We start from the raw sequence: 15,575 nt of genomic DNA, 5'->3' as shown, positions 1-15,575 counted from the left end.
TATTATTATTATTATTATTATTATTATTATTATTATTATTATTATTATTATTATTATATATAATACATATACAGGACATACAGATTCGCAGCAGCAGCAACATACACAAGGCAATACTGCTTCATACTTAATTCCATTAAACACCTGTACCAAAACATCCTCTAACAGCACAAGGGCTTTTCCCAAAACAGACTTCTGCATTAAGAAGAAATAAAATCCCAGAATCTGGTACAAAATATGCTCTTTACACTATGGCTGCAGCAGGGAAGGGAGAGAAGCCAGTTTTGCAGTCCTTTAAATAACACCTCCAAATTTTGCAGAGGAGCACAATGAGATTGAGATAATTAGATGAACACTTCAGTCTCTCATTATAAAAACAGCATTTGATGGCAAAGAGGGAGAAAATGCAAACAGAATTCAAAAGGAAGGCTTAGGGCGCGATCCAGCTCTTTAAACATGCATGCAGAAAAGCCTTGCAGATTCCAAAACTGGTTCAAACAGCCTTGTAAAGAAAACACCGTTAATGATTTTTCTGAGCTAAATTATACAAAAGAAGAAGAAAGCAACTTTCAAATCTGTATACTGGACATGTATGTGAACCCTTGCACTCCCTGTTAAACTACAACTGGTTTATCAAATCATATCATTTCTTTGCACCAACTTACTTTAACTGCCGAGGTTCACAGTCAACTCCGGGTAGCAAAAGCCTGGCTGCTTGCCGTACATCATCGCTATCAATGGAGAAACTGCGACGGTGCCCTGCATGAGCCAGAGCTACTCTTATCCATTCCATCAGAGGTGGCAGCACTATGAAAGGCCTAGGAAGAGCAAAACAAAGAAGCTATTTTCTTCCATTATAAAATGCGTGCAATCTCTCCCCCACCCCCCTCTGTGTATGCATGTGTGAATATCTTGTGAGGATGTGGTCTGGGTGTGTCACACAGAATTACCAAAGTGTTTCAGACAAAACTGAGTTAAATAATGGAATGTACAGTTATATCTCTAAGTATGAACTGGCTTCTCCAATACAGCAAGTCCCGAATGCTTGCTCATAGGTCTGTGCTTTCCCCAGCTCTTAAACATTTGAGCTGAAACTCACAAACTTTTGATTTCAGCAACTGTTAAGACCCTTGCCACAATGAAAACACCTAATTAATGTCTCTGAAATCACAAATGTATATTTGAGAAAAAAGACTGATTTTTAGATAAGAATATACATACAAAAAAGAGAAGCTTAAAAAACACATGATAAATTTTTAATTTGGAAATCAATGAACAGTAATGTCAAATAGTTTTTTGTGGGTTTTTGGGGCTATGTGGCCATGTTCTAGAAGATTTTCTTCCTGACGTTTCGCCAGCATCTGTAGCTGACATCTTGAGTAATGTCAAATGTTGACCAGGGTCCTGTACTTATATCTGTTTTCTAAAAATGCATTACCTTTCAAATTATTTTGAGAAATTAACCTGTTATAGTTTTTCATAAATAACATACATCTTTTTTAGGTTGCATGAGAGAGAAAATACACTGAAATAAAGTGATTTTCAGAATGACAGCTGCTGATTTTGGGAGACCCATTAACACAGAGGTTTTTTTAAAAACTGTAATTCCAAAATCACATCCTATCCTGTTGTTGACAAGCATATAAACACTTCATTTTTTCACTATGAAAAGAGTGTTTGATGACACAGGAAATAGATAGACAGATATAGATATATTTAAAAGCTAGGGGCTTGATCCACCTATTGAAACATGAAGGCACCATAATTCTGTAGACTCCAAAGAAACACCTTATTAGACTCTTCCAGCCTGTGCTGGAACATCTGGTAACACAGCATCAAATGCACAATTATGCAGTTTTGGAATGGTAGTATGTAGGTTGCTGTGAACACAAACACTATGCAAAGCAATGCAGCTAATGTTAGAAATGGGAGAGCTTGGAATATGAACTTTTAACAGTTTAGAGTATCTGTTAAACTACAAGCTGTGCTAAAAGTCTTAAACATTTGAATGTGACTTCTAATTGCCTATCCCTGAAGCTGCTCTTCCTTTTACTACTTCCTTTTACTACTACTATATTTACTACAGTGAGAAGCTACTGTGCAGCATTTATTAAACAGCAGTGGCATTATGGATAGAGAGCCAGTATGACATAGCAGCTGGAGCATTGGTCTACGATTCTGGAGACCAGGGTTTGATTCCCTGCTCTGCCATGATATCCATTGGATGACTTTGGACAGATCACATGCTGTCAGACTCAGGGGAAGGCAATAGCAAACCTGCTCTGAACAATACTTTCCAAGAAAAGTCCACGATATGTTCACCTTATGGTCACCATAAGTCAGAAATGACTTGAAGACACACAACACACTTAGCATTATGGGAGCTAATGTCCCTTGGAAATCTAGTTTTCCAGGAATTGTGCCTCCTTAATTAGGTCTCTACAACCCAGGGAGAACTACAGTTTCAAGGAATCCTGGTATATAAGATGCTTCTGAAAAAGTAGGCAGCAACATCATGGACATCAAGATCTTTAGAAATGATAGTTTCCCAAGGCTTTGAAGACCTTTTCATGGAACCACACTATCTATGGTAATGACATCTCTCAGGAGTCTTAATGCCCAAAATGATACACCTGCCTAATAAAGATCACAGTCAGTCATAGTGATGAAAGATGTTTAAGAGGGGTTTAAGAGTAAAGAGGTCTTCAATCTGATACATCACTAGGAGCGCAATAAGACCTGGAGCTCAGGATGCGTCCAGCTCTTAAATGAGCTTATTCAGATCTTATTCAAACTTGCGCCCAAATGAACTTATTTTAGGTGAGCCCCTTCCAAATCAAACCCAGGGAAGCTCCCTCACCACTAGTTATGAAATGAGCTGATTTAGAATCATAGCCTGATTCATATTAGTTACTTAGTAGCTTTGGATCAGTTAGGACTACCCAGCATAACATACCTCACAGGATTATTAGAAGGTAAAATGGAAATAATATGTAAATATGTAAAGAATATACACCTTTCACAGAAACAGAGTATGATTTGATATGTATTATTTAAACAATACTTTATTCAGATCCACCCCTCGAGTAGAAATGTAGCCATCCTTATGCCTTTCAGACATTAGTAGTTGTTGGGTTTTCTGGGGGTTTGTTTTGTTTTTTACAAATAGATTTGAAAAACTAGAAAAAATATAGTAATTAATAGAGAGAAAACAAAATTACTAGCTATTGTTTCTGAGCAAAATTAAAAATCTCCTTCCTCAAAATGGTCTTTCTCTAATTATCCACATAGAATGGCTCCAGAGACGGGGAGCGCAGAAGTGGGCTATAAAATATATTTAGCCAAGTTGTAATACAATGCAGAGAATATATATATGGAATTATGTATTGTTAAAAATGTATATGTATGAAATTTGGTTTCAATTTAAACATTTATTTTAAAAAAGAATTACATAAGCACTTTCACAAGATAAAAAAATTCTGAAATCTTCTGCAATTGGATGCCTTCCCTAAGTGATGGGCTATCATAATGATATTTCTCATGATAATCAGTACAGATTTGAGTTGCAGCCCAACACATCTTGAGACGATCAGGCTGGGAAAAACTGTTTCAGAGACTAGAGAGAGGACACTCATACATTTTACTGCAACAGAGGCCAAAAGAGACAAGATATTTGGGGTATCTGTACATTTCTCATAGAAAAGAAGAAATCTACCTGAAATCCTACCCACGCCAATTTATTTTGGCGGAAAGAGCACCATCCTGCAGTTTCATATATGGAGAAAGGTTTCATATATGGAGAAACACAGGATGCTAAACAAACAAACAAACAAACAAACAAGGCTTAGATTTGCTTCAGGACTTGCCTGTCAGTTTTGCTAAAAGTGACAGTATTAAAAAATCTAATAAATACAGCAAAAAAATCAAGATGGATTTCCTCCCTCCCTTTCAATCTTCAAGAGCAATAGATATATTTGAATAAAAAACTTTCAGGTAAACCCCACATGTTTAAAGCAGGGGCTTGCCCAGGAGACATTCTCAGCTGATTCTGCCAACAATATCCAGGCTCAATAAAACCAGAATGGATCCCATTCAATAATTGTAAGCAGGCCACAAGAGATTTCCAGCTGTCTCACAGTTTTCACAGCTTTATATCTATTGAGTAGAAATGAGTCTACTGAGTAGAAAAAGATCTGTCACTCTTGGTTATTCTCAGTTTCTCATTTTTTCTAACCTTAAATTACATTGGTACCACATGTTTAAGGCTTTTTTTTAAGTTCAGAAGAAAAACCAAATGAATTTTTGGGAACATGTCTTCTAATATAATGCGTAAGGGAATGCTATGTTCACTAATATATGCATTTTTGTGCATAGCTTTCTGATCAGAAAACTTCTCTTGTACAAATTTCAAAAAGTAACATAGCTTCAGTTGGGTTGAAAAGGCAAAATCAAAGGGGTTCACATTAAAATGTAAAACAAAAGAATCCCCCCATTCCAAGTAATGAGTCACATCTCCCTTTATTGTAAAAAAAATTAATCCTGTGTATCAGTGGTAGTCTATAGACCGCATAGCTACAATCACTGCCTAGCAAGCTTTAAACTTCTTGCTGCAGCAGAACATAGGCATTCTGTAGCACTGTTACCTATACACTGGTAAACAATATCTCTAAATTTCAGCCACTTCCCATATATAGCACTATAGTTTTCAACAAAGAAAAATAATCTTGGGCAAGATTCCGTCCCAACAATGGTATTGCTTTTGGCTCATTGCAGTCCTTTCTGGTTGTTCCAGGCAATGAAACATATTGCGGCAAAAGGGGAAAATGTCCTGTGCTATCTTTTGGTGAACTATGATACAAAGATACAGTATTTTGATTTTATCAGTTCTTGGCCCATTGCAGTTCTTATTTAGTTCAAGAAAGACTAGGAGGCAGGGGCATCAAACATTTGGCAAAAGCAGACTGTAGCATTCGCCTATGTTCCTTTAAAATGCTGAAGATGGTGTGAGAGGGGTGAGGTTCAGAGGAAGGAGAAAGTAGAGATCCCAGGTTTATTAAAAAATAAAATTTGTTTTAAAAAATTAAAATTTAAAAATTTTATTTAAAAAAAACCACATCTTATCATTTTTTGCTTTAACTACATGAAACTATGTACATGTAAATACATTTAGGCTGTGTGTATAATATTGTAATTTAAAGGTATAAGTTTAATTTTGCTAGTTGTCTATGTCACTATTGCCATTGCATTCAGTGATATAAAAGAATTATGATTTATGAGTAGCATTAGTACAAAAACATTACTAAGGATCCTGTATGGTGTGGTATGGAAGGAGGGCAATGGGGGGGGGCACCACAAGTTACCAAACTGGGTCATAGTGATGCCGTTGCAGGCAGGGTACATGAAATCCTAAATCTAACATTATATAATTGTAACTCTAACTGTATTGTTGACCATTCTACTAGCATTAATGCAATGAATGATTTTTGAGTCTGAAAATTACTCAGTTTATTTATTTTTTTATTCTGGTACTTTAGGTGTTAAACTTGCTTAATGTGAGGTATGTTTGTATGTGGGTTTTAACAAAATCCTGGTGTACAATAGTTAAATTTGTAGGATTAGATTTAAAGATACATCCGTGTTGGTCTGCAGAATTAGTTATGTAGAGAGATCTTGTAGCACCTTTGCGATTAACTGAAAGAAAGAAGTTGGCAGCATGAGCATCTGAGGAAGTAAACTTTAGTCTTTAAAAGCTCATGCTGCCAACTTCTTTCTTTCAATTAGACTTGTAGGATTACAGGTAGCATCCTCTTAGTAACTTACAGGCATGTATGTCCCTTTTGGGATGAGGAATGAGAGCTATTCTCTAGCCCTTTGCCATCATCCAAAACCTCCCCTTAGCACCTGAGAATCATAGAATCGTAGAGTTGGATGAGACCACAAGGGTCATCAAGTACAACCCCCTGCCATGCAAGAACACATAATCAAAGCACTCCCCAACAGATGGCCATCTAGCCTCTGTTTAGAAACCTCCAAAGGAGTAGACTCTACCACACTCCAAGGGAGTGTATTCCACTGTGAAACAGCTCTTATATCAGGAAGTTCCACCTAATGTTTAGATAGAATCTCATTTCCTGTAGCTTGTATCCACTGCTCCATGTCCTAGTCTCTGGAGCAGCAGAAAACAAGTTCGCTCCATCCTCAGTGTGACACCCCTTCAAATACCTAAACAGGACTATTGTATCACCTCTTAACCATCTCTCTTCTCCACACTAAACATACCCGTTTCCTGCCTCTTCTCATAAAACATGGTTTCTAGACCTTTCACTATTTTGCTCGCCCTCCTATGGACACATTCCAGCTGATGTTGTTGCTCACTAGTGTGGTGGGGAAGGAAAATGGAGGCAAACTAGATGTTGAAGATGTGGCTCCTCTGGGCTCCAAGAAGAAAGAAAAGGAACATGCTTGTGAGTGCAGCCATTTCTTCCACCCACCAAGATGAAACCAGCTACATGTACTTCTTCATTCTCTCCCTACCAGTAAGAAGCAGCAGAAGGAGGGGCCATTCTGGAGCTTGACAGCTGGTGGTGCAGAGGAGATACCTTCCTCTGCCTATTTGATATAGGATCTTGGCCCAGGTTTTCTTTTGTAATACAATGAAGAAAAAACAGAAGTGTTTCTTCTTTGACTGAATTTGATTTTCCCTTAGTGTCCCAACCAAAGGTAGATTCCCCTACAAAAACATCATGGGGTGAGGAGCAGAGGGAGATGTCACAGGTTAGCTCAAGCAATCTCCTTTGCAGTCTACACTAGAAGTCTCTCCTGTTGCCCTCTAACAAACAAACAGAAGAAAAAGCTGCAGAGTTCTGAGGAAAGGTTTGCTCATGTCAATAAAAATGACAGATTAAAACAATAGGGGTCTCATAGCTACTGTGTCCTGAATTTCCAAAAAATAAAATCTATATAAGGGTAAAATGGATTCTCACAGTACTCTGTATAAACAGATACACACCAACTGTAATCCTGGAAAGGTCTCCCTGAACCCCATTATAAGTAATGATCAGCCAGTCTCCAGTATTCCATTTTGGGGCAATGTCCTGGAGTGTCTGGTGGCCTCCCAGCTCCAGGGACCTCTGGGTGATATAGATTACCTAGATCCATTTTAATATGTCTTCAAACCCAGGTATGGGATGGAGACAGCTTTGATCACCTTGGGAGATCAGGTAGGTCAGGAGGAGTGTGTCCCTGTTGGTTTTGCTGAACGTCTTGGTGGCTTTCAGTACCATAAACCATGGTATCCTTCTGGGCCGCCTCTCTGAGGCGTGGGTTGGGACACTGTAATTCAGTCATTTTGACTATAAGTCAAGTCTTTTTTGACTATAGGTCATGCATCAGGACAATCTGATGTTGTGATTTCTTTTAGAGTGAGCCATAGTTTTTCATGATCTACAAATTCAAAGGTTTTGCTGTAATCTATAATGCACAGGCGGATTTTCTTCTGAAATTCTTTGGTATACTCCATTATCTTGCTTTACTATTACAACAAAATCAGTACAAGGATAATGAAAAAACCTACAGTTTGTGGGATATGGGTGGTCTAATTGAGTTGTTAAAGGAATAGTCAATGCTTCTTGAAAGGAAGACTGGGTTCTGACATGCATAAAAGTGGAAATTGTAAGACTTTTGTTAAAAAGCCCTCCTTGAATCTCACTTTATTGGATAATTACCATCCAGTTCCAATAGTCCATTCCTAGATGAGGTGCTGGGTGTGTGGTGGTATCCAAGCTCCAGGCATCAGGGTAGAATGAGACAGATACAATTCAGGCTATTTGAAACATTGTAGTTTCCTATATGCACCAAGACAGGTTTGAGATAGATTTTTTAAATACTTGTAATTGTATAGATGGTTTAATTATATTTTAGCAATAACCTGTTGTATGCTTTTACCTATATATATATATATATGTTTTATCTGTGTCTATTTTAATGAACTAAATTGCCTTGAGTCCAGGTCCTGAGTAGAAAAGTTGGGATATACCAGGAAGCCATCAACTTTGGCACTGAGTAGGTGTTTCTGTGAAAGCCAGCATAGTGTACTGGCTGGAGTGTTGTATAATGACTTTGAAGACCAGAATTTGAAAACCAACTGGGTGACTTTGGACAAGTCACACTCTCTCAGCCTCAGAGAAAGGAAAAGGAAATCCCCCCTCTGAAGAAGTATTACCGAGAAAACCCCATGATAGTTTCATCTTAGGATCATTGTTAGTCCAAAACCACATGAAGGCACACAACAACAAGGTGCTTTTGCAACTAGATCCACCAAACTGAAACAGCCAGGAATTTAATAAACTTCTTAGTGAGCAAAATCAATGTGGATATAAAATCAACATAGACCTTGACATGTATATGATTTCTTTAAAAAATGTTATGATCCTCTGGGAAACAAAAACAAGGAGGTCAAGAACACATAGGGATAAATACATGCAAAAGAAAAATTTCCTCATTCTGTTGCAGGATAACACTATTGTATGGAATTAGCAGTGTACATAATACGCTTCTCTTCAATGCGTAAGTGAAGCGATAACTTTACCTCTAAACAGGGTGTGTGGGTAAACTTCAAGATCCCCTTGAAAAGCAAAAATAAAAGTGCTTGGTCTCTATACGACAGTCTTGTTGTATACCTCTGTTTACCTCTTGGCTGGTGCATCTAAACTGGAATGGGACAGATGCTAAATCAATCAATATTCACTCACTGCAAATCATTCATACACATCTGACCTCTGGATGTGCATAAAAGAAGCAATGAGAGCAGGATTAGCAAAGAATCAGCCTTCCCCAATCTAGAATGGTTGGGGAAGGCTGGCACAGATAATGCAGGCAAAATGGGAAGTAAATGAAGATGACACAGACAATAAATGGTCTCAGCATTTTTATTTTTAGCTGGTTTCATGTACTTCCAGTTTAGAAAGCAAAGCTACTTTCAGAATATGACTTGGGGATCCGTCTCTTTTTGGGACTAAAAAGGATCACATGTCAAGAGCAGTTCTAGGACATCTAGAATTTGATAGGAAAACTTCCCAGTCAATTGTACCCCATGATACTTAATGACAGGCATTCTATTTTGGTTTTCTCTCTTGATTTTCTCACTAAATCTTGCTCTAACTGTATGGCTGGAGAGGTATCATTTCAGAAACCCACCTCCAAAAAAGCTGCTATAATGCAGAAAAGATAATACAATTGCCAGGATAAGAAACACATCAAGATTTCTCTTAGGAAGTAACAAGTACTCTACCCTCAAATTTGCAGGTTTCAAAATGGGATGGCAAAACTGATCTTTATAGACTTTCAGGATACCAAATCAAAATATTGAACAAAATATTGAACAGATACTTCATTTGTGGTAGTCTCCATACTGGAGAAATGGTGGGATATGAATTACATAAAGAAAGAAACAGATAAATAGCTCAGTTTTATAATTCTGCTCTGCCTAGTCACAATTATTGTCTTTACAAATTGTTTTTGTGCACATGATTGCTCACAATACACTTGGCAGCAGCAGATCATATTTTTCAATGAAGCTCTGCCGTATTAACATGTAGAAACATCGTCTCTAGTATTGGAAGTATTATATAGTCATCATGACTAGCAGCCACTGATAACGGTGACCTCCATGAATCTATCAGATCTCCTCCATTCAAATTGGTGGCCATCACTACATCTTTTGTCAACAAATTTCATAGGTTAAATTAGTTGGACAAATAAAATCCCAACCTTCATTTCATTTACACTCAAGATTTTGTATAAAGAAACCCAACCAAAACCAATACAGTGGAGTACAAAGAATACTCCCATGACTGCAACCTTCAATATCTTCCCCTAGCACACAAAGCAAAAACTCTCCTTATTTCAGGGACGTAGCCAGGATTTTAGGAAGGGGGAGGGTCCAGATTAAGTGCCACCATTATAATGGGGCTTGGGCGCAGCGGCACAGCAGCACACACCATTCATTTTTCTAATGGAAGGGGGGTCCGGACCCCAAGAACCCCCCCCCCTTGGCTACGTCCCTGCTTATTTCCACATACCCTAAAAAGCAAGGCAGTATGATATATAGTGCATTCTAGCTACTGTTTCATGACATCATTAAGAGATTTGAAACCTCTCTCTTATTTTATAACTTCTTGGGCTAATAATGACTCAGTAAAGCTATAGGAAAAGAAAATGAAAAATGAAGTGTTAAACAAGAATGAAAAAACCCCAATGTCTCATATGCTGTTTTTCATCTCATTTAGTGCTATACCTGCAATTTGTTTAGCAAGACTGACACTGTTAAGAATTAATCAGAGATTTTATTTTTGGTGTTGTTGTTTATATTCATACACTGTAAGGTTTATAACATGAATGCATTTTCCTTATTCAACAAGCAAGGCAGAAATCTACCTAAAGGAATGGCCAAAAGACCAACAATGGCCAACAAATTACAGTATTTTACTCAGAAACACACAAATTTTCACACAGGGATGTAAAGCATTTCTGCTAGTCTGAAGAAATAGTTTACATTAATGTTGGCAGTGAGCATATCAGAAAGGTCTAATACAAAACTATCAGATGACCTTTTGTTTCTCTGTGCTGGCTGTGGGAGTCTGTGAGCTGAACTCCAAAAATACATGTAGTAATATTCCCAACTTCTGTATATAACTGTGGATAAAAATTAAAATATGGTCAGCTGCCTGTTTCCAAATATGCAGTAGAACACATGCTTGGCATTAGGTTCAATCCAGCTAGCTACAGATCGAGTTGGGAAGATTCCTTTCAAAAAACACTGAGAGACATAGCCAATCCAGATACTTATGATTGCAACCCCCATCAGCCCTAGCCCCCATGGATAATAGTTAGAAATTATGAGAACAGCAGTCTAGAATATCTGGAGAGCTGCAGGTGGCCTACTTACAGCTGAGCTGGATAGTGAAATGGCAATATGCCTCTGAATAGCACTTGCTGTGGAACATGAGCTAAATTGGTGCTACTGTATTCCATATTCTATTGTGGACTTGCCAGAGTATCCTATGGTCACTGAAATTGAAATGTTTAGTCTGACACATTTGTGTATTTTGGGGGGGGGCATTCTTTGTCTGTCTTGCTTGCTGTTGGAAGTATAATTAATTTTGTTGTCACTAATATTACAAATGTATAACTGCCAAGCAGTGTCTGTTCCTCTGGGGCTCAGAGATTTACACCTGCTGCTTCTAGTCTGAATCTCTCCAAAGAGACTCTGATGTCTACCAATCAGATTTTCATCCTGCCCTTCTTTCAAAGGGCTCAGAGAACAATGTACATGGCTTCCCACCTTCTGCATCCTTATGGCTCACATAGGATTAGTAGCACACTCCTGTTAGAGACATACACAGGCATAAATTGTGCTATGCATGTGAAGTGATTTTTTGGGGGTCAGTATACAACAGACTGACAACAATTAAATGGAGTTGTGCTTGTAGGTGGTAGTATAAAATACACGGAGTACTGTGTAAATGCACATTGCCTCTATGTATTGCACATTGCAACTGCACAGTAGCAATAGCAACAATGGTTGTCAACTACAGGGACTGATGATTAATCCACATATGTTGAACTACACTCGTATTCAGTTATAGGAGGTACACAGTGTACTGTCAGTGGCTATTTCTGATACACTGAAGAAATGCAGGATCTGAGCCATACAGTGCTAAGGTCTCTCTGGCAGTTCATATATATCCTACCTGCCCACTGTTGCCAACAGAAAAAATATTTATTTGTAGTAAGGAGCAACTGGCACATCCTCACGTCTTCAGATGCTCTGGGCATATATGTAGCTGGTATATTCCACTGACTGTCTCAGGTGGCTTCCCTCCTCAAAAGCCCCTTCCTCATTGCTGCTGCCAACAATTTGGGTGGCAACTTGAAAGTGCTGGTGCCGTCCATGACCCCTTTTCTTTCTCTCTTCTGAAACACCCCTTCTCTCTCTCTCTTCCCTCATTTCTCCTCCACCCTCTTGCTTTCATCCCGTCATGATGCCACTGTGTCCTGGGCTGCTCTTCACAGAGGTATGAACTTATCAGTTTCAGAGGACTCCTGAAATTAAGCCAAGAGCTACTGGTTGTCCACCCCTGATGTATGTAATACTTTATTATATAAGCACCTTTGCTTATGGAGATCTTCCCTAATACACACACAGAAAAAGGTTGTCATTACAACTAACATGTAGCATGGGGCTGGTTATACAAATGCATATGATGGGACCAGACAACATTGGTGACTATTGTGTTAAAACTGCTGTTAAACAAATACATACAAATGCTCATCTTCACAAGCTTACAAGGGTGGTGTGTTGTTAATTTAAGACATTTACTTAAATTAATTGCCCTGTACTCTTTTTATTGTCCTTTGCTTATCATATTTTCCCCACATTTCACATTGCATTTTAAGGACTGGAAAATTCTAGTGAAAATAGAATAAAATTGCAGTATCTGTTAGGACTTCATATGTGATTAATCAATATTCAACCCCCCCCACACACACACACACACAGACACAGAAAGAGACTGAAAATGGAAAGGTGACATGAGGAACAGGGATGGCAAGTCAATTAAGGCTTCAAGGGAAAGAAAGAAAAGACAGCAGAAATGTTGTAATGAGTTTGTACTCAAGAGTCATGGGGACAAAGGAAGGGGAAAAAAGAAACATTAGAGAGTATGCATGGAATGCAGCCAAATAAAATTAGGCAAGATAAGAAAAGATGGAATCATGGGGATTGGCTGCATCTCCTTGAGCTAGAAGCCTCATGGGAAGCTGCAGAAGGAAATTATTTGGGGTTAATATTTATTTATTTCCTAGCTACTCCAGACAGCTTACAAATTAAGATAAATACAATATACCTAAACCATAGCAAAGGTTAACATTATAATACAGTAGATTTCAAAAATATAGCCGTGTTAGACTGTAGAATCAGTATGTAGAGAGCTTGTAGCACCTTTGAGACAAACTGAAGGAAAGAAACGGGCAGCATGAGCTTTTGTGAAGAAGTAGACTGAAGTCAATGAAAGCTCATGCTGCCCATTTCTTTCTTTCAGTTCATCTCAAAGGTGCTACAAGATCTCTCATTATAATACAGTGAAACTACTGGTATTCTTGAGAATGACTTGTACCTAAATGACGCCCTGGGCCAGACACAGAGGGCACCTTGTTGTGAATTTTATCTGTCATGTGGATATTCAACAAGATGGGCCAGAGCTTGTGTGGAGATGCATATTGCCAGTTCCTTATTCACTGTATATCAGCAACTGTTGGGGTGGGTCTAACATGCCTCACATTGTTAAAAATGAAGCATCAGGACAGACATAAATCTAGGCTACTTCATCAGAGATTTAGGATGTTACTCATGGAATTTATAAGCAGATGAGTAGCCAAGTTGCACACAAAACATAAGAGGGAACATTGTTTTATTGTCTATAAAATGGATACTCTTTCGCGTCTATGTCTAAAATTTGGCAGATATGACATCTGGGGTTATGCTATAAATTTTATTGCATTTGGACAGAAAATATCAAAGGCCCAAGCAGCAGAAAAATGACTGCTTAAATAAGAAAAGGCTGCTTCAGCCATGATCACTTGGGTCCAAAACACACTGCAGGAATAATCCAGTTTGAGACAGCTTTAACTGCACTTGATCAATGCTAGGAAATTCTGGGAACTGTCATTTTGTGAGACATTTAGCCTTCTTTGTCAGAGAGCTCTGGTGCCACAATAAACTACAGTTCCCAGGACCCCCTAGAACTGAGCCAAGGTAGTTAAAACAGTCTCAAACTGGATTATTTCTGCAGTGTGTTTTGGACCATAGTCATAAAACATAAAAGCTTCCAGCTAGAAATGCCTATCATGCACCTAATCCATATTATACAGACACATACATACATACATACATACACATTTCAGAAGAAGTAGAATGAAGTTTTGCTACCCTGCCTGACAATGGTTTCTGCTCTAGCTTATGGGTTTACCTACAGGCCTTTAAAAACTGGCATGCCATGGCTAATAGTCTTTTCTGCGAATACTGGCAAACACAAGCGGCTTGAGCATGAACAGAATGAAGGAATAACAATGTAGAATAAATTTCATTCTGTAAAGAAAGCAACTGGTCCACCTGGACTTGAATAGACTAGGCAGCAAGGATTATGAATATCTTGAAAGCAGTAACAAAATGGCCCTGGGTACTGAGCAGACAGGGGAAGGAGTTCAAGATGTCACAAGTATCAGCCAAGTGGATCTTCCATATAGAAGTTCCATTACTTGAATTTACACAAAGTTGTTTATTGTTTTTAACAGAGTTTGTCTAGAAACATAAGTCTACTGATACAAATCAGTGAAACAGGCACAACGTCCCTCACAGAGGTATGTGTATATGCACCCCCCCCCAAAAAAAATCCTGCTTGATAGTACCCAAGGAATTCTTCACCAGAAGAATTATCAGAGCAGTGAGATAATGTAGCTTTGAAAAAAAACATTAAAAATTAACATAAAAGCAAATAATGAGAATCAGAGAAAATACCCAGAACCTAGATAAAATTAAAGCAAAACAGCTTAGAAAAATTATAACTGAAAATAAGGCCATTTCCTTTGAAAGTGTCAGAAAGAGAAAAAGAGAAAAATGTTCTGTTCATAATGGAAAATGCAACAATAAATCACACACTATAAAGAATGGCTTTCAATAAGGAATACCATGGATGTGGTGGAAATAAAAATACAAAAGGAAAACTTTTCAAATAACAACTAGAAGCCACTTTAACCAATTGCTTTTGTGAGGTGGCATGAGAACTGGAACAGAAAAGGAAAGCAGATTACATAACTCAGTGCAGCGGAAAGATCTGGGTCTCTATACTATCCTTTGCACTTGAGATTTCTGGCACTAAAATGCCAAGGCACATCTGATTAGGCAGCAGAAGGAATCTTTGTTCCTTCCAAAGTTAACCTCAAGTTCCTGGCAACAATACAGAAAGTTTACTCTGGCCGTTACCACATTACCACAGCTCCTAAAGAGGTTTTCCAGAGAAAAAGAATTTTGTTAAAGAAGGTTTTAAAAGGAACAGATTTTCCTCTGGTTTTAATATAATCCCTGTTCCAACTACTTTGTAAATACTAAATGATAAATTAATAATAGTATGTGTGGCAAAATAATTGTATCAGAGGGTGGTATAGCTGCTTACACATTTTAAAACTAACCTGGCCAGGGCTGTTGTTATTGCTTTTACTGCCTGGATATTGTTGCTGTTCAGTTTCAAAATGCTCTCTGAAATCTGTATCAGTGCGAATGAATCAAAATATGTAAACAAACAACTAAATCCAATGGTTAGTCCCAAACTGAGTGGATGCAATGAATCAAATAACTAATAGTAGGTCAACACTTATATAAATCCTTTGGTTCAATTTGTCTATTATAGCTGAGCCTAGCAAATGAATGGGGCCAAAAATAGATTCCCTCCTTTAAAAAAAACATAGTATCTTGAATGCAATGTGAAAATGCATAGCATGCATGCAGACTTTTCTTCAGC

At 38.0% G+C, this 15,575-nt stretch overlaps 1 protein-coding gene across 2 annotated transcripts in view; it reads right to left on the bottom strand.

Annotated features, from left to right (window-relative positions):
* The window catches only part of BTBD11 (BTB domain containing 11), a 279,566-nt gene that overhangs the window by 65,031 nt on the left and 198,960 nt on the right, over nt 1-15,575 (bottom strand). For both annotated transcript variants that reach the window (XM_042470071.1, XM_042470073.1), the window contains exon 4: nt 666-818. In XM_042470071.1, coding sequence (XP_042326005.1) covers nt 666-818 — 153 coding nt within the window. The remainder of the gene's footprint in view (nt 1-665; nt 819-15,575) is intronic.

Source organism: Sceloporus undulatus, chromosome 5 (assembly GCF_019175285.1).
Source record: "Sceloporus undulatus isolate JIND9_A2432 ecotype Alabama chromosome 5, SceUnd_v1.1, whole genome shotgun sequence".
Taxonomy (NCBI): domain Eukaryota; kingdom Metazoa; phylum Chordata; class Lepidosauria; order Squamata; family Phrynosomatidae; genus Sceloporus; species Sceloporus undulatus.
This window is presented reverse-complemented; position numbering and strand designations above follow the sequence as displayed.